Source organism: Lepidochelys kempii, chromosome 11, assembly GCF_965140285.1.
Source record: "Lepidochelys kempii isolate rLepKem1 chromosome 11, rLepKem1.hap1, whole genome shotgun sequence".
NCBI lineage: Eukaryota > Metazoa > Chordata > Testudines > Cheloniidae > Lepidochelys > Lepidochelys kempii.
Window position 1 is genome coordinate 47,308,119 of NC_136390.1, and position 19,784 is coordinate 47,327,902.

The 19,784-nt window shown below is 40.6% G+C and overlaps 1 protein-coding gene across 6 annotated transcripts in view; it reads right to left on the reverse strand.

Annotated features, from left to right (window-relative positions):
- Positions 1-1,965: 1,965 nt before the first annotated feature.
- PDE1A (phosphodiesterase 1A) overlaps positions 1,966-19,784 on the reverse strand; it is a 188,525-nt gene continuing 170,706 nt past the window's right edge. For 5 of the 6 annotated variants that reach the window (XM_073306085.2, XM_073306088.2, XM_073306086.2 and 2 more), the window contains one exon: positions 16,562-17,040. In XM_073306085.2, coding sequence (XP_073162186.1) covers positions 16,643-17,040 — 398 coding nt within the window. In that variant the 3' untranslated portion in view covers positions 16,562-16,642. Of the gene's footprint in view, positions 3,838-4,213; positions 4,334-16,561; positions 17,041-19,784 lie in introns of those variants that run through there. The other variant, XM_073306084.2, reaches the window with a different exon arrangement.

Below are 19,784 nucleotides of genomic sequence, written 5' to 3' on the forward strand. Positions count from 1 at the left end.
CTCCACCCAGGCCCCACCAGTTCTGCCCCCCATCTCCCCAGCCCCCACCTCACACCAATTCTGCCTTCCCAGATCCCCCACCCAGCCCCTATCAGTTCTGCCCCCCAGATACCACACCCCAACAGTTATTCCCCCTCAGCACCGCCAACTCACACCCAGCCCCCGCCCCCCAGTTCAGCCTCCCATCTCTGCTTCTCCTGCAGTTCTTCCTCCCTTCCAACCCTGGAGCACTGCAGTGAGGTTCCCACTCCACTTGCAGGCTGGGGCGGGTGGCTCCAGGGGCTCTTCCTCCCATACTCAGCCAGCAGCTGCAGGAGGGAGTGGGAGGGACAGAGGAGCTGGCCCGTTGCTCACAGGTGGGGAGGAGGGAGGGAGATTGAGCGCTGATTGGTTGCTCTGTCTCTGGAGGAGGCCGGGCAGTGAGGCAGATGGCCAATGAGAAGGTGGCTTCCCCCCTTCTTTCTCCCTCCCTCCCCACCCTTCCACAGGAGTCAAATTTGCTATCTTAACCTCCCTTTGGGGAAGAGAATGTGACACATGCATAATATTTGAAAGGGGCCTTGTCTCAGACAGCAAAAGTACAGAATGTGATCCAACTCTGACACTAATTAAAATACATGGGCAAGTTTTTTGTTCTCACATGGAGTTTTTCAAAAAATTCTCTGGCACACCTGTTCAGCCTGTCAGCACACCATAACACTGGGAAACACTGCCATAATGCTCTAGGGGAGATGCATACACAAACCCCATTCTTTATGGCCTCAGGCAATATTGTGTTAATACATCCTCATACATTTAAGGGGGAAATTCATCCTCCGACAGAGGCCTCAGCACAAGGTCTATACACCATCTAAGTCCCCCTTATACTATATTTTGAATAGTCAAATGAGTTGGCGCATAGGTCTCAGGTTGATTCTCCCCAGTGAGGTAAATTTCACCTCTATAGATAACCCAGGATCTGGGTCAAACACAGGTACAATCTTACTGTAAAGAAAGAAAGAAACTTAACTGATGTTACCTAGAAGACATACTTGAGAAAATGGAGTATCCTTCGTCACTATTTCAATGAAGTCCATCACAGTGCTTAAATTTAATACAAACTGGCAAGTCAGGTAATTTATACAGAAGATACATTTGCAGATTAATGATCCAGTCCTGGAAGGTGCTGACTACCTCCTATGAGGTGTAGAGCTCCCCTAACTCCCAGCCAAGGCGCTGAGGGTGCTCAATATGAGTGGAGCATGCTGAACACCTCACATAAGGCACACAGGGCCTTGCAGCTTCTGGAGTGAACTCTGCTGGTAAATACATTTTCAGTAACAAACGTCTGCTGTGTGTAAATCACTCCTGGACATAGATACAGTAGAGAGGTCAAAGTCAATTCTGAAAAAAAGTCAAAAGTTGAAATGTGTGGGTCAAACTTTGTATGCATTTGTGCAAAGCTGTTGGTCTCTGTGAGCCATGAACAGCATGTCTGGAAAATACTCTCTTATAACAGTAAGATTTCATTGGCTTCATTTGCAAAGATGCCAAAGCACCTGCAGCCCCTACCAACTCCAATGTGAGCTGTGGATGCTCAGCACATCTGAAAAATCTAGCCCCATGTTTTTCCACATGGCAACATCCTGAAGTTCTTACTCCAGTCTTACTGAGGCAAGACTTCCATTGAATTCAAAGGCAACTATGCCACAGTACCTAGTCAGCTCAGACTTTACAAAATTACTTCTGATATGACCAAACTGTCTTTTACATCATCTGAATGGTTCTAAGAAACCATCAGATTATTTATAGTATATTATAAGAGGGGGTGAAAACCATTCAGTGAAAGGATGAGAAGGTACAATTGAGGGATTCAGGTAACTAATGATCTGTCCAAACTCTAGCAGAGTATATATATAAATCCTTAACTCAGCAAAAAAAAAACAACAAAAAAACAACAACCCCCCAGCCTCCCCCCCCCCCGTTATGTTATAATGTATATGATACAATTTCATGTTAACATTTCATTTGTTATTTGCCCTGTACAGAAAGTCCATGCTAAATACAAGCTCTGGACCGGATTCACAAAACATTTAAAATGCACTTTTTACACCCTCTATGCACAAATATTTCTTAAATTAAAACTATGCACACTAAATATGCATAGTGAATATATGGCTTATGTGTTGAATGACGTGAGTTCCACCTTTTGGTAGTCCCTTAACCCCAATACTGAGAGCTTGCAATATACCCAGTTCAATCACAATTGCTCGGGTGTGTGCAGACCAAAAAAAGGGCAGAGTCAACAAATACAGACACATACGTGAGAATCAACATAACTGTGACTATTGCATTAGCCCTCATTCAAGCCGGGTGAAATTCGCCCATGCTGAGGACCAGTATGAGGCCTATGCTCCACTTTAGTCCCACTTAGGGCCCCAAAATAAACAGTACATAGGTCTCATTTTGGCTGTCTAGACAGGAGTGAATTTCACACCCACCGAACACTGTTGTAAAAGGGGCTAGTGGTTGCTTATGAAGGGTTGTTGGTCATGGAGGTCACCATCCAAAGGCCTGTTAAAGGAATATTGTAAGTTTAAAGGCCTAAGCCACCTGGTCAAAGCATGCAACCCAGAGGGCAGTGTGGAGTTACAGGGTTTCCCTTTAGATTCCAGATGCAGGGGCGAGCAGTTGATTGCAGGCTGTGTGAGTTAGAGGGAGTGAGCCAGGAGAAGTCGTCATGTGTGACCCTGGAAGGATGGGAGCCTCTCCTTGGGCACTGTGCAGGCTGGAAAGGCTCATCTGGGAGTTTCTGAACATGGAAATTAACTGCCTGATTGCTGTACACTTCTACTGTTGCTCGGGGAAACAGGATTGTGTGAATATTTTATGTAAATAAACCAAATACAGCATGGATTATCTTGACTCCATGTCACTGAGTTTTCATACAAACAGAATCACCCACAAGCCCCCAAATTTTTCCTTCCTGCTCAGTCTAAGGGGCCACAATACCATCTGCAGACTATTTATACATGGTTTTGTTTAAGTGAAGCCAATGTGTCACTTGAACATTCTTGTATCTGCTTCCCCTGCCCTGATCTTGAACAATATACACCTAACTCCATGGCAGGCGTGACTCCACTGCAAAGGTCTTACGGAACACCATAGGACATGGCATTAGAACATTTTGATCTTAGCATTGACAATTATTTAACAGGTTTTCAACTGATATTTCAAAGGCTGGTTTCGTTAAACACCAGGTTTTCTCCAAATTGCAGCCACAGCATCAGGATACATTGATTGTTCACATGGGCTGCTTAGTACAACACTAACATTTCTCTGTACAGTCTACATTCTAATTGTTCCCAAACATTTTAAGAAACCTGACAAGTGGGCCTTAAATGTTATTATGCAATGTGGATGCATAAACAATTGTCTGTGCCAGCTTCATTTTGGCTTTCCATTTCCATTGGATGTAGATCAAGGTTACCAGCAGTTTTATAGCAAACTAGTGTAAATGGTAAGTGCCTCATATTTTACATGTATCTCATGCTCATTTGGCAACAACTGGTTTCAGTGATGCAAATAAAATGAAGTCCAAGTTTTGGCTGAAAAAGTACTCTGGCTAGGTTTAAGAAGGCAAGATAGAAGAGGAAATAAAAGTTACAAATACATCTGAAATCTTGAGAGTTATTAAGTGCCTTGAGGTTACCAGCTCAGGGTTTTATGGTTTTTTACTATCATTATTTTGTCCAATGGTTGTCCATAAAAATAGCATGGTCCAAGAATGAGTAGGTAGAGGAGATAACAGCCTCACAGAAAGCTGAATTAGGAACTTGTAGTGCTGTTCTGTTTTTCCTGCAAACAGATTTAAAATGAAAATACATGATGTGACATGCGCTTTACCATGAAACTTCAAGTATTTAAAATTCTTAAAGTGATATATTTCAGATAGATTATTTAGCCTGGAAAAGAGAAGAATTCAAAGAAACTTAAGGTACTGTTTTATCAGTCCTTCCCTCTTCTACACTGTCCCACTTCTTAAGGAGATGCTGTAGAGTCAGTTGGCCCCCAAAATTAGTAAAAAACCTACAGGTAACAGAAATGTTTCTATGGCTTTTTAAAAATGCCAGTGGAAATAATTTCTCTAATACTACAAATAAATTACTATCCCCCTGCAATGCTTGCAACCAAAACTTACAAAATTATGACATGGTAAAAATGGTAAAATTACCTCTCATGACTAAAATGTCAGAAGCCTTTAAGTAGCAGCAAATCTAGTTGTGTATCACAGCATGTTTTTGTTCAGTGACTTTTACTATATCTTCTGATTTTTGACAGCGTTTAGGCTCACCTGAAAAACACACAAATGGGAATGTGCCTTAAGACGTTCATCAAACCAACAGAATCTGCTTCCATTTTCATATATAATATGAACCTGTCTTGTGGATAACATATTGTAGTATTACATCCCAGTAGGACATTTTTCCTTCCTTTTCCAAAGGTTGCCTATCTTATACTTACATTTCAATCATTACTTCCTTTTCAGCGTGAATACGTGGGATTGAGTTTAATCATTTTAATTTACTCATGTGGAAAGACACAGAATGAAAGCATTGGATCAGAACATTAATTGAGACAAATATAAAGCAATTTAATTAGTCTATTGTTAATGAAGTATTAGGAAAAAAATTTAAATATCTTTTTGGTACAAATTTCAACTGCTCCTTGGGGGGAATTCACCTCTGTGAAGATGGCTACTTAAATCCATTTTGGGGGTGAGTTTCACCTGGAAAAGGCATGATACTCTAAATTTGTAATCGAAGCCTAATTTTAAGAGTTCCATTTGTCCAGTCTGCTAACTGAAACAATACCATGTGACTTATGTATTCATTCAAAACTAAGCAACACAGCTTGAATTTCAGCTCTTGAATAGTCACAATTAACAGTATTTAGATCAAAGAAATTATTTGTGAATATTTTTGAATATAGAAAATTAAAAACTGTGGACAATTTGCCACTATAGAAAGAGGTAAAATATGTCAAATACATTGAATATAAATTAGCTGCTCAGTTCTAAGCAATTAAATGCATATCGTGGTCACTGATTTGCACCAATAAAACCTAGAGCCGGTTCGCAGATTGTGGAGGAAGGAAAGCAAGAAAAAAAAATAGAAGGGCAGGGAAGTAGAGGAAAAACAGATGGGGAGATAGAGAAAGGCAGAGAAAGATGTTTGAAAGAGGAAGGAAGCACTGTTAGAAGCTAAGAATGAAAGTAGAGGAAGAGCATTTAAAGGAGGACAAACAATAGTTTGTAAGTGGGAGGAAACAAAAGGAAGAGGAATTTAGCTTGAAAACAGAATGATTAGTAGAGAAGTGTCAGAGGAAGAGTATACCAAAGAGGGAAGAAGAAGGAAGAGGAGGAAAAGCATTGAATTCACTATGTTTGAAATCTTAGTGCCACTGAAGACAGTGGGAATTTTGCCATTTACTTCAGTGGGGCCAGGATTTCACCCCTGCTCTAAACCCCTTACGGTTTCACATATCTGAATGCCATGCTCTAGTGTTTGGGAAGCTAGGTCAGCCCCCCCCTCAAGTTGCTCTTCCTCTTTCTTCCTTTCTAAAGCTGTTTATCAGAGCTGTGTGAAGGATGGAAGTTCTATTTCATGAAGGATTTCAAGATTTCTGAATCTGGCCTCATTCTAAACTGAAATAAAAACTGAAAATTTCAAAATTTTCCATGAAGTAAAATTCTGAAAAGAAATGTTCATTTTGGGTCACACTACCTGTTTCAGTTTGTCTTTGACTTTTTATAGTTTGTAATATAAGCTATAATGAAAAGTTAAAGTAAACCAAATAAGTTTCAGAACAAAAAAATGAAATGTTTGCTCCTACAATTGCAAAACAGGGTATCTGGACATAGTTGGAACTTTCCCCCTCCATTTTTCCTTCAAAGTTAAATTCCAGCAAAGTTGATCTGATGTGAAGTGTTCTGATTTTGATGGACCTGCATATTCCAAAGAAATATGATTCAGGCAAGGTTTCTCTGGGCAGCATTTTGATCAATAGCTCAATTGCTTTGTTCTTTGAGCTTACCTTATTCTTTATCCACATAGCATATGTTTTTCTCCTAATTATCATTTAAGGATCAGGGCCCTGATTCAGCATTGCCTTGCGCCTTACACCAGCGTCAAAGTGGATTAAAATACTACCAAATCCCCCTTTGCACGGATGTAAATAATTACACCTGGTGTGGGGAAAAGTATGAAGTGCGGTCCAGGAATCTACCACGTCTCCTTTGACTGACACTTATATGCCAGAGAGTGATCAACGGATGTCATCTGAGCCAACGTAGATTACATTTCCACATTGTTGATGTGGATTTCCCTGTTGCTAGTCTATCTGGTTATGCTCCACGAGGCTTTGAGTGACCAATTGATACTGCCCATGTGTGTTTTATACTACTCGTAGTTACTGGATAGTCATCTACCATCACAGAGATTGATGCTATAGTCAGTCATTTTTAGTCACAGATTCACTGGCTTCTTAAATGTTATTTCTTGACACATTAAGGATATGTGGTTTTTTTCAGGAGGTGTTTCCTTGGAAACTTTTCATGGTCAGTTTTGCATGAATGCCGGCCTGAGGATGAATCAGGTTTGGTTAATGAACTAGGAGTACCTGCTAGATTTAGAGTTAAATCTAAGAGTAGGTGCTAGGACAGCAGATCCCAAATTTTGCCATTGCATGGACCTCCTCTTAGTAGATATAAGGTGTCAAGAACCATCTCCCCCTCTATATGCAAGCATGGTGACACCACCTTGCCTTGCATTTACAATCCCCTCCCTTCTTTGTAGCGACTGCAGTAGTTGCTTACTCATTACCATTAGGAATTTATGTATTTTTAGTTGTCTTTAAAGCATTGTGTTTTATCCTCTTAAAAATATTTAATCATGCTGTCTCCCTTTGCTTTTCATTTACTCTCCTCTCACATCTGTTCTGTTCTTCTCAGCATAAAACAAGCAGCAGCAGCCAGCACCTGTGTCATTTCTCCACAGAGCACCAGCAAGTGCTCCATAGACCTCTGTTTGGAAACTGCTGGCATGGGAGCTGGGACTTGGTGGCCAGATACTATGGTGATGGGCAACACATTAGACATGTAGATAGATAGATAGATAGATAGATAGATAGATAGATATAAAACTAGGACATGCAAAAATGTCTGAGAAACAGAGAGATGCTTGTTGAGGCAACTAACTCTGGGTTGGATCATAAGTCAAATTTGCCCATGCATGAAAAGGAAATGGCTCTGATCACCCGGGAGAGATAAGTCCCCCCCCCCCCAGGAGGTAATGGTAATGCTACTTCTTGTGGGCCCAGAAGGGCAAAGGGAACACTAGGGTGGTGTACACCCATCCAAAAGGAGCATGTCTATGTGGGTTGGGGCATAGCCAGGGTCCCACTCAGCATGCACAATGGCTGGTGACTTAAAGGCCATCACTGGAGAGAAGGGGTGTACCTTTCACCCAGGGGTCCCAAGAACCATTGTGGAGTTTGCCCTCTTCATCTTTTCTGGAGGCATTACACCTCCCTGTGATAAACAGACATAATGTGGTACAAATTGATCACCAGTTCATTCTCTCCTTATACTCCTCTCCCCAACACTCCACTGGCTTTAAGAGCCAAACCTTACCCCATATTCTAGGGCACTGGGGTTACAGATATATGGTAGACACTCTTTGCTTGAATAAGTAGAAGCTAGCCCAACCCAAAAAAGGCCAGTTCACACCAGAACAGTAGCTTTTACACAGTCATGTCCCCCAACATAAAAGACCCCTAATATCTAAAAACACTTTCCATTATTCACGTTACAGAGGAGAGATGCCTTTGCACAATTTGTGGCAGCGTAGTCAGATGAAACCGATGCCCAAGTGTCCAGGCAGAATGTAGATTCTTTTTCTTACTTATTTCCATTGGGTTAGCAATATATGTCTTTGCTCTGCAGCTTAAGAGGTTGCAATTCAATGGTATAACTGAATCTATGCACATGTGCCTAACTTTAAATGAGCAACTGTACTATATATAAGTAGCAGTTCTCAAATTACTTTTCCTTGCATGAGAGTTATGCATGGGTACTCTGGAAGCACATTGGCATTACCAGATGAAATGAACACTCCCTTCCCAGTTCGGAGTGAGGATGTTGATAGTGCCCTGCAGCGATGGCTCTTTTGTTTGCTGAGTGTTACATCACTTCTACACAAGACACTTGCTCTCACTGTATGGAAGACCCAACCCTTTGGGTATCACAGACAAACTGCACGGTTCCATGGACTTCTACTGTAAATGTGAAAACCACCTACATTCTGGAAACCTCAACTGAAGAGTGAAATAGTGTTTGCTTTCTTGAAAATGAAGGACAAAATGTATGAACAAGGCATAGCAATGTTCAGAGATCATTCCATTATTTATACAAGGTCCTGAGAATTCTAATATTTACAGGGAATTTTATTATTCCACAATCAACTTGCTTTAGATAGTTTATGTTTTTCATAGAGCACCAGGTCTCTGTAGAACCAATTGCTCATGATCTCTTTCATTGTATTCTACAGTCATCTTCTCAGCATATTTTGGTTTGCTTTCTCTATACTAACTGATGCCCTTTATCCTGAAGGATCCCGGCTACTTTAAAGATTGTGAGGCCAGTTTTTCAAACTAGGTGACTATCGTAGGACAACCATTTCCCCTTTTGGCTATTCACATCAACACAAGACATCTGTAACAAGGTGGGAGAGTATCTGTTTATCCATGCTGCCAGCAGGTGCCAGGGACCCTGCCTAAAGCTGTTGATGTTCTACAGACTCATTGCATCAGATACGGCAGTGTGCAAAGTTCTTATCCCATGTTTAGGAGAAGAGGTGATTTAATGGAAAATGGCATCTTCTTAAAATACGTTGGTATAACAGCTTGAGATCCTTTGCTCCAGTAGTATAAGAGGGAGGAAATGCCTGAAGATGTTAAGCACTAGTATGGAACTCATCTCTCGTTATATGTTCATTTGCATTTTTTTCTATTTTTAAACTCCCAAACAAACCCTGTTTTATAAAAATATTTTCATTAAAATCTGTAAATATAAAATACTAGTTCTTATACAGACCATAAAACCCTGAGCGGACTTACAGGACAAATATGTATTTAAGGGTATTCCATCCAACTCTTTCCTTTACCACAGCATTTTTTTGGTCATTTTTAGTTTTACGTTTTATATATTCCCCTTTTTTGCAGAGCAAGTGTGGTTTCCTCTCAATGATTATATAAAGCAAAGATTCTGTAGTCATCTGTTGTCTCAGTTTGTACTGAGATGGTAAGATCTATGGTGCAGGGACTCTCTCTTCATTCTGTGTTTGTGCGGCACCGAGCACAATGAGGTCTGGGACTGGGACTCCTAGGCACTATGGTAATACAAATAAATAATAAATAATAATATGCTCTTCTTTGTTCTTGATGTTTATATAGTAAAGACAGTGAATACCATGGCAAGTTTACAAGTTTTACATTGTTACGTTAAATGAAAAAGTACTTGCTGACTTATGGGGAGCATGGATGGATGGATATTGTGTCCATTGGTAACAACAGATACTTTAGAAGATTGAAACTATATTTCACTTTCACTGCTGGCATACTTTATTCATTCATGACTCCCTGGAGCCCTCAACAGATAGCTTTTCTCAACTACCTCGGTTTTCACTTCTATGGTCACCTGTTCCTGCTCAAAGAGAGCCCACTGTCCTCTTCCACATCTGACTCTTAATTAATTCACTGACTTGCTTTTCCCTCAACCCTCCCTTTCCACCCACGGAGAAAACATTTTTAGCAGGAAGCAAATATTGATTCTTCTGATGGCATGGTGTGCCTTACAATCACGTTTGTCCAGTGGGACTAAAGAGTTTACATGAGCTGCAGGAGGAAACAACATAACTGTCTTCCTTTTTCTCTTTGGTACATTCCTTAATTCCATTCTGTACTCAGACATTATTTGTCTCTTACACTTTTGTCACCAAAGAGCGTACGATAGTCAGCATGATACACCACAGACTGCAATAAACACTGGTTGGCTGGAAAACAGAATGTCCATCCCAGGGACATTCAGATATTTTGACATTTGTTTTCATTCTGAATTGGGAGGAAAAGTCAGAATACAAAAAATGTTCACAGAACTAAATGTTCCAAAAAATTGCAGTTCAGAAATGTGAAAGCAAGAGGTTTGTATATTTTTGACTCAAACATTTTAAAATAAAAAACATTGTTTTGAATTGGTATTTTGACTTAAAATGAATTAAAATGACATTTTTAAGGCAACCATTTCAAAACAAAATGTTCATTTAGTTTCAAAATGTCATCTTAAAAGAAATGTTTTTGTTTTGACTATCTGCACAGAAAATTAAAATATTTTGATGAAACTGGCATCTTCCCAAGAAAACAGACTGTGATGAAACCACATTTTCCAATGAAGAAATTTTCCAGTTGAAAATTTTCAATAAACTCTAGATATGATATACACCAAGAAAGCGGAAAATGAGTTGCATTAGAAAGTTGTTCATTTGCACACTTAAAATATTCTTGATGGTGGATTATATTAGTTTATATAGCAAATCAATTTCTGAAAGACTTTTGTAAAGGATTACTCTATCTCCTCCCTTTTAAATGGTTAAATTTTGTGTTCCATTAAGGCTTGCTTCTAGAATCACTTAGCACAGTTTTAATCAACAGTGCTTTGAAATACAACAGTGACCCAACACACTGTGGGTATTATAGATCAAGCTTTTATTTTATTTTATATTTTTGCACTAAATACTTTGTTACAGGGTGTGACAGGATAAGGTAATTCACCCCAGTTAGAATGGATTTACTGTAGGCTGGTCTGCTAGTTTTAATGTGCAGAGGTTATTTTGAATTATGATAGTTTTGAAATGGAAATGCAAAGTATTTTATTTTTAAGGCTGGGATTTCCCTTTGGTATTTGGATGTTGCAAATTAATTTAATCTTCATTTAATTGCACAGACTGGAGTTTTGCATCCTGCCCATTTTCTGGATAGCTCTGACACAGTGTTACACACTCTACATAGGTAAGTACACTGGTAACATGCAGCGTCTGCCTCTTGCTCTGTATTTGTGCAATGTCTAGCACAAGGGAGCCATGGCCTCAGTTGGGGCTTCCAGACACTTCTGTAATACAGTTAATAACAATGTAAATGTAAAATCAAACGGCTACAAAGAAGTTCAAACCCGGGTTTATTTATTTCTCATCAATGGCACCTCTGTAGGTATGTAACTGACTTCAGCCAATCTCAGTAGAATGTAATACGTTTTCCACATTGCAGTAGAGATTAGCAGAGAACTACATGTAGAAACTTTTTTACCTGCTACAGCACACTGCTAGATTAAAAGGAGCTGTAACATCCAAGCAAGGTGACTAAGGCTTTGTCTACACTGCTCCACAGTTCAGAAAAAGGGGGTGTTACTAAGCTGTGCACACTAGTGCTGCCCGTGTAGGCACAAACTTAAAGGTCCCTAAAAGGATGACATTAGTGCAAATTAGGGACCTTTACATTCATGACCACAGGGTCCACATGGGGGAATTACAGCAGAGCACTTTGGTGTGCACTGCAGTTCATACCCTCATAATCCAAATTGGAGAGCAGTGTAGACATGGCCTTAGTCACAAATTACACGAGATCCCTCCTGTTTATTAGATTATTATTAGATTCCCACAAAATGGGAAATATTGGAATTGGCCTGGAAAATTTCTAAACTACAGATGGTAGAGTCAGACTGAGTTACTGGTAAAGAAAAATTAAAGGAGGTGCTGAAGTGATTCCTTTCCCAGACTAATGGTTTAGTAGGTGCATCACACACATTTCTGAAGTGAGAATGGTGGTCAAAATACCTAGCAGCTCCTCAGTCTGGGCAGAACCAATTCATTTTATATCTGGCTAACAGTGGTTGTAACTTACTGGATCAGTTTGTACTTCTGATAGATTTTAATTCTTGGTTTCCTTTTAAAAAGAAAAAAATATAAATATGGAACATTACATTTACAAAATAAACCAGACTATCGTGATCTGAAAACAAATAAAATTCAAATAATACCTAGGGTGAAAACTCCCTTTAACTTCAGTGCAGCCACAGAATATACATTAACTGACTTTGATAGCTTGCTGAAGGCAACAAGAATATTTTGTATAAACTAGTAATTTCTGATAAAGTTAATGGGAACTGAGCATCCAAATGCATAGGCAGCCTTGAAAATCTCACTCTTTTTCTTGATTTATTCACTAATCTCAACTAGGCACACAAACATCAAATCCATTTGAAACAGATAGTGCTGTCAAATTATGGATTTACTGCTATTTCATATGTGACTTTACTTTAATGATTTGCTAATATCCAATATTCCTTCTTAATTAAGAAAATTGGAAACTCTCCACTACATCGTGTGATTTTTATCTATGTTGGAACATGGAGTGAAGCAATCACTGAAGCAGATGGTTGAGACTAAATTCAACATAGATTGATGAAAGGAAGTCTCACAGTATGATGCCTGCAGCTGATCACTCATTGAACTTGGATACAGAAATGCCTGCTATACTCACCACCCCAATGCATTTAAATTTAAGCTACAGCTAAATGCAATTTAAATGACTGTCCAGATTCCTTATATTGTATCGTCCTACTGCATAATCTTGTGGTTCAGTCTGAAAATAGCTCTAGATGCACTCATTGCAAGACAAATCAGAGTAATCAAGATGGTAAGATCCTGGGAGCAGGGAATTTGTTTTATAGCAGTATAAAAGGATATTTCCACCAGTAGCTCCATATGAATGAATGAATAAATAAGCAAACACATTCATACAGTGTATCAGGCCTGCTGACAGGGGTGTGCAAAGAGGACAATTTGCCAGGGGCCCAGGAGATTTAAAAGGGTTCGGGGGCCCCCGGCCACTGGCGGCGCAGCGAGGCTAAGGTAGGCTTCCTGCCTGCCCTCGCTCCAGCCGCTTCTGGAAGGGGCCGGCATGTCCCTGCGGCCCCTGAGGGCGGGGGCAGGAGGTCTCTACGAGCTGCCCCCAACCTAAGCACTGACTCCACAACTCCCATTGGCTAGGAACTGCTGCCAATGGGAGCTGCAGGGGCGGTGCCTGAGGACAGCGGTGTGCAGAGACTCCCTAGGTCCCCTGCCTAGGAGCTGCTGCCAGAGGGATGTACTGGTTGCTTTTGGGAGTTGCCCGAGGGTAAGCGCTGACCCCTGCACCCTCTCCTGCACCCCAACTCCCTGCCCCACCCAGAGCCCACACCCTAGACCCAATTCCTACTAGAGCCCGACCCCACTCCCCTTCCTGCACCCCAACCCACAGCCCCAGCCTGGTGAGAGTGAGTGAAGGTGGGGGAGAGCAAGCAACGGAGGGAGAGGGGATGGAGTGAGCAAGGGGCAGGGCCTCAGAGAAGGGACGGGACAGGGGTGTGGTCTCAGGGAGGGGGCAGGGCAAAGGGCTTTGGGTTTGCGCGATTAGACAGTTGGCCAGCCTTGTGCGTGCATGGGGGGCGCATTGACTGTTCTGCCTGAGGGCCCAGAATTGCTGTCAGCGGGCCTGCATTGTATCTGGGATGAATAGTTTCCAAACAAAGTAGAAGTAAATTTCAGAACCCAGAATGGCACTAAAGTAATTATAGTTTAGCACATTGTCTATTAACAGCATACAATGAGCAATACCCTTCATAAGTTCCCATCACTGCTAGCGGGATGATGATTAACAGTTGATGGCAGACTTGGATATGAGCCCTCTTCCATTTCACTTAGTTTCTAAAGTCACCTTCATTGCAATTCAACTATTATCTGAAAATCTGTAGCGAATCTAACCTACTGTGGTTGTGCTTCCTGTGGCAGGAGCACTAGCCCTGATGTTTGCTCCAGCCAGACATTTAGCTGTGAAGGCTCAGATGCATCACTGTTAGATAAATTAGAGGAGACAGAATTTATGTTTTGGACCATAAATCAATCTCTGGAGGTGACCTGGACCTTAAAACGGTGGTGTGACTACTGCTGCTACAGTCTAATAATAGGATAAGTTAAATCTGCTACTTCCATGACAGACTTTAGGCTTACAATTTCCTACCTCTGGCTTTTTTTATAGCATGTCCTAGGGTCAGTTTGTACAGAAATGAGCCTTCTGTATGGACTATTTAATTCAGTGGTGCAGGATATAGGCATATGAACTCTGGCTTGTAGTTCAGGAGCTTGACTGACATTATTCACACCGCTTCATTAAACTCCGTTATTGCCCTCCCACGTCCTTCCTTTTTAGCCCCTTAATTATTTATTTCTCTCTAAAACAAGTATACAAACAACCCCAAAACACTTCCCTGGTCTATTGCAGCTTTGTACACCCTCTTTTTTCTGCCCTTTCCCAGCTAAACAAATAATTTCTAAACCATTTGACTTTTGGAAAGTAAATAATTCCAATGAAGAAAAAATCAAATGTAAATTACCAATTTCATAAACTGCAGTCCTGATGCCTTAAAATCCTGCCTGTCCTACAGGGGATTTCCTACCACATGAATGATTTCCTTTCAATAACACTGAGTTCTCGTAAATAATGATATGCTCATTGCATAAGAAAGGTGGAATTTATGCTGCAAGAACTGTATGCCTACAACCATACTTTGCCAATTTATTCCATGATCTGATCAGATTTCTCAAGCTATCCAGGATCTGACTGAGTCAATGTCTGGATGGAAGAACTCCAAGAAACATCTAGGTGCTGCAGAAGTAAGCACTGGTGGTGCAGTAATGACTCTTAGTACAAGATGGCTGTTATACCAATTTATGGGCACAGCAAGTAGTGCCTGTCCTTGGGCTCCTCCTCTAGTGCATAGCCAGCGTTTTACCTTTCTAAGGCACTTCGTTTTCAACCTGCCAAGGCCCAAATGTAGCATGCAGCATGTGACAAAAACCCAAAATGAAAGAGAGAAAAAATATTCATTTAGGAAACAATGTACTGGGGGATTCATTCCTTTCATAGGAATAATCCAGGCTAGAACCTCAGCTTTGTGATCCTTTACTCTGATGAACAAGTTTCAACAATAAAAATGAAAGGCCACCAAATGTGTGCGTGTAGGTCACGCTGGGGATAAAATAAGGGAGATCTCTCAAGATGAGGGTCAATTGAGAGATGTGCTGAGCTACACTTCCACGCACTGCTGCCCAGGCAGTGCCACTCATCTCCCAGTCTCACAAGGCTCAGCCTTATGGAAGACATATCCAACGTTTGAGCTGGGAACAGAGCATGTGACTGCCTCAAGCCCCTAATGTACAAGACACAGGGAAAAATTAAGCAGCAACTTCGTTTGGTTCTAACTAATTTTTCTTCACCTGCAGGAGAATAGGGCTCTTACATGTTCAGCTCTGATCAGATTATGACCCTGGCTGCACCATGGAGAACAGGGCTACTCTCCCAAAACACGTTGCTGCAAGCAAATAAGTTGGTGAGGAGCAGGGATTGGGAGGAGCTCTGGCTCTGTCCCCATCACTCAGTGGCCATGATAGCTGGCTGGGTGGATGTGGGGGAGGAGGGGTAGAGGGAGAGGGGAGCAAGCAGGTCCATGAAATGGAGTGGGGTAACACATTCCTCCCTCAGAACAAGGGGAAAGTAGGGGATGAATTGTAGCGCTCAGAGCCCCAATTAATTCTCTGGTCTCTCCTGGGGCAATGCAGTCATGTGTTGCCTCTTACTCAGGATGGATTGAGAACACGCAATCTAGCCCATCATAAAAATGTACAATACACCAGGAGAGAGAATTGGATCTTCATGGCTCATGCAAAGATGTGAAGGATCCTCAGCCCAGGAGGAAGAGTTAGAGGTAATACTTTCTTCTCAACATCCCATTCTTTTAAAGCTTACTTTAACATCAATTTCAGTACTGTTTGTAAGTTAAAATGGAATATCACACAGTATCTTCCTTCTACTTAGATCAAGTCCACTGTCGCTTGGACACCTTGACAATGGTGATCATATGATCACCAGAGTGCAGACCACAGCTTAGGTCAATAAAACCCTTTTCCTTTTCATCATATTGCATTACCATGGATCTCCTTTGGCTATTCCATCCCCTTCCCCCTCAACTTTCCAAATTTTCACCTTCCCTTGTTACTGAAATGGCAATTTTTTATACCTATTTAATGATCAAATTACATCAGCTTAAAGTGATCAAAATAAATGGGGGAAGTTGTATTCATTTTTAGTACAAATGATTTGGTTCATGAAGTTTTGATCATAAGTGCCTACAATAAGTGAGAAGTCCTGTAATAGCCAAAGCAGAATTACCTATTCAAAAAGAAAATGGCAAGCAGTTTCTACAGAGTTTATGTAATTTCCCAGTAACTTAAACTTCTAAAGCTGCAAATACATATCTAAAATTATTTTTAAATTATATGAGTTCAACTTTCATATTTTTGGTATTTTAGGCCAAATCATTTACTATTCAATATCAAATACTTAATATCAAAAAGGTTAAATTTATTCATGTCAAATGGTTTTTATTTGATGACACTTCAGTTTCTACATATGCCTGAGAAAGGGCCATTCCTAAACTGCAGGCTTGAACAACTACTTAACTGGACATTTTATGGATGTCAAAGCTTAATAGGGATGTAACAGACACGGCAGCAGCTCCACCCTGCACCACTTCGTTAGACTGAGGTGTGTTTTGTGATGAGATATTACCATTCAATGGGTCAGTGGGCTGTGTTTCTTGCTGTGCCTCGGTGAGATCTTTCTGGTTTGGATCAGAGTTAGTGAATTTCTCCAAGCTGGATGCGCTAGGAGGACAGTCGAAAGTTATAACTTGTAGGACGAAAGAACTGGGAGTGGAGCTTCTTGGTAAAGTTGTGTCATCGCTTCCCTGACTACTCTCATTTTGTGTCCTTGTTGTTTCCTCCTGTAATTGTGCATCTGCGGGTTTTCTGCTTTGGTCTTTTTGCTGTTCACCAACATTTCTCACAAGTTCTTCTACAGAAAGGGAACAAAATATGTAAATTAGATATGAAATATATGTTGCAGTTGCTTTGATTTCTTAGCAATGGCTCTGTCCTAGAGTTGGACTTGGAAACCTTGTGCACATGGGAATTCTTTGTCACTTTCAGTGTTAATACATGTGCACTGGTTTGTTTAAAGTGGGTAAAGTTTTGATCTCAGTTACACAGGTGCAACAGAAGTGGTGGCAGCTGGATTCGGTGTTTGATCTTTAATCAGTACTTCCATCTGCAGCTGGAGTGGCAAGCATTCCGGGAAAAGCAGTGCACACATGGGAAGGGAAAGGATGGAAACAGGATGAGATCACTGCTGATTGCCGTTCCATTTAGCAATGCTGTTTATGGCAGCAATGCTAGAGAGAGCAGAGCTCAGCAGCTCCCAAGACAGGTAGACAGGGAGAGCCGTGCAGAAAGAAGGTAGTGAAGAGAGCTGTGGCAGCTCTGGAGGAGAAGGAATGAACCCTGGAGGGGGGAAGAAGACATCAGGGCAAAACTGATGGCAAAGAAAGAGAACCCAGGATGGAGAGAGCTTTAGGGGGTTACACATTTGTGCTATAACAACAACAGAAGCAACAGTGGGGAGGAGACAAATCTCAAAGGAATAGTATTTCAGAGGGACAGACAGAGAGGGAAGGGAGAAACTGATCCAGGAGGCCAAAGCTCAGTTGCAAGAAGAGAACTGGAGGTAGGGAAAGAAAGGTTGGGGGGATGGCCCGGAACTGAGAAAAGGGAAGTTCAGGAGGACAGAACTTGAGCGTGGGAGAGAGAGTTTGATAGGAGGAGCTGGAGGATAGAGAGAGCAGGGGATGGAGAAGACTTGTATGGGAGGGGATGGAGAGCACACTTTGGTGTGGGGATGGAAGGGTTGACAAGAAGAGGGCCAAATGGCCCATGAGGGCTGTTTCCCCTGTTATTAGAACACCTTCCGTTTCCTATCTCTTAGGTTCAGCTTTCAGATCCCTTGATACTTCCATGACAGATGTAAAATATCCCCAGTTTTATGAAACGATGAGCATTAGAATTTGAACTGTAACTCCACGAACTCTCTGGGCATTATTGTGTGATTTCCCAAACCCACAGTTTTCACCATTGCTAAAGGAGGAAAGCAGGCCCTGTTCTGCTAGCATGACATTGCTAGCCTGACTGAGAACAAACTTCAGTTTTGTGAGTGCCCAAACCTAAACCCAGACCAAAACTGAGCATGTGGTATTATGGAGAGGTAGAAGCATCTCTGCAGCACAGGTTGTAACCACATTACCATTATAAGCTGAATTTATCACCTCCACACCACTCTCCTGAACCCTCAGGGCATGTTCTTTTGGAGGGCAATTTGGCCTTGGAGGTGGGAGGCAAAAGAAACATTCCCTCCAAATCTGAGACAAGTTCATGAGATGTTTCTAGTATATGTAAGCTTAAACAATTAGGTGCTTTCCCTTCTTTTTCAGTTCTTATGATTTTTTTGGCCGGTTATAGCTTTAAAAAGGGGAGGAACTTCACAATTGGTTTATTGATCCAAACTGCTTACAAACATTAGAGAAACGGGAAATATCTCCTGGATTCTATAACTGAGGGGGACTTTTGATCTCTTCATAGCTATTGCTTCCTCTAGGGACCTCCTGCAGAACTGCGAGGCAGAACTGGCTGTATTAAAAGACATGATGGAATCTGTAGGTGTAGTTTGGAAGCAATTTTCATGCAGTTCTACCAAGTCATATTAATTAAAGCAGATGTCATTCATGGCATAATCTACCTAAGGCTTTTGTCCCAAAGAAACTAATTTACATATCATATTTGTTGGTGAATATATGCTTCCATATGGCAGAGCCACAAGCATTTTCCTTGACTTTATCAGAAAGCCCAGGAAATTCCAAGGCAAAAAACAATGTTTAAGTTGTATCAATAAATTGAGGAAAAAAACTTTAAAAGAACATTGAACTATAAAACAAAACAGAAAATGGAAAGAATGGAAATTATAAATTAAGGTCATACAAAAAAAATTACAATAAAATAGATATTAGAAAGTATGTACCATTAACATCATTCAAATAATCTTAGCCTGTCCTTACTGTGAACAAACGGTAACTGGAGATAATCTTCTGCTTATAAGTAGGGCTGTCAAGCGATTAAAAGCATTAATTGTGATTAATCGTGTGATTAAAAAAAGAATCTTGATTAATCACACTGTTAAACAATATTTCTTTAAATATTTTTGGATATTTTCTACATTTTCAAATATATTGATTTCAATTACAGAATAGAATACAAAGTGCACAGTGCTCACTTTAGATTTATTTTTTATTACAAATACTTGCACTGTAAAAAACAAAATAGTATTTTTCAATTAATCTAATACAAGTACTGTAGTGCAATCTCTTTATCACGAAAGTTGAACTTACAAATGTAGAATTATGTACAAAAAAACAGCATCATCTCCAGCAAATGTAAACAAACTTGTTTGTTCGACTGGCTGAACAAGAAGTAGGACGGAGTGGACTTGTAGGCTCTAAAGATTTACATTATTTTGTTTTTTAGTTCAGTTATGTAACACAAAAATCTTCTTTTGTAAGTTGCTCTTTCACAATAAAGAGATCGCACTACAGTAATTGTATGACGTAAATTGAAAAATACTATTTCTTTTGTTTATCATTTTTATAGGGCAAATATTTTTAATAAAAATAATAAAATAAAATGAGCACTATACACTTTGTATTCTGTGCTGTA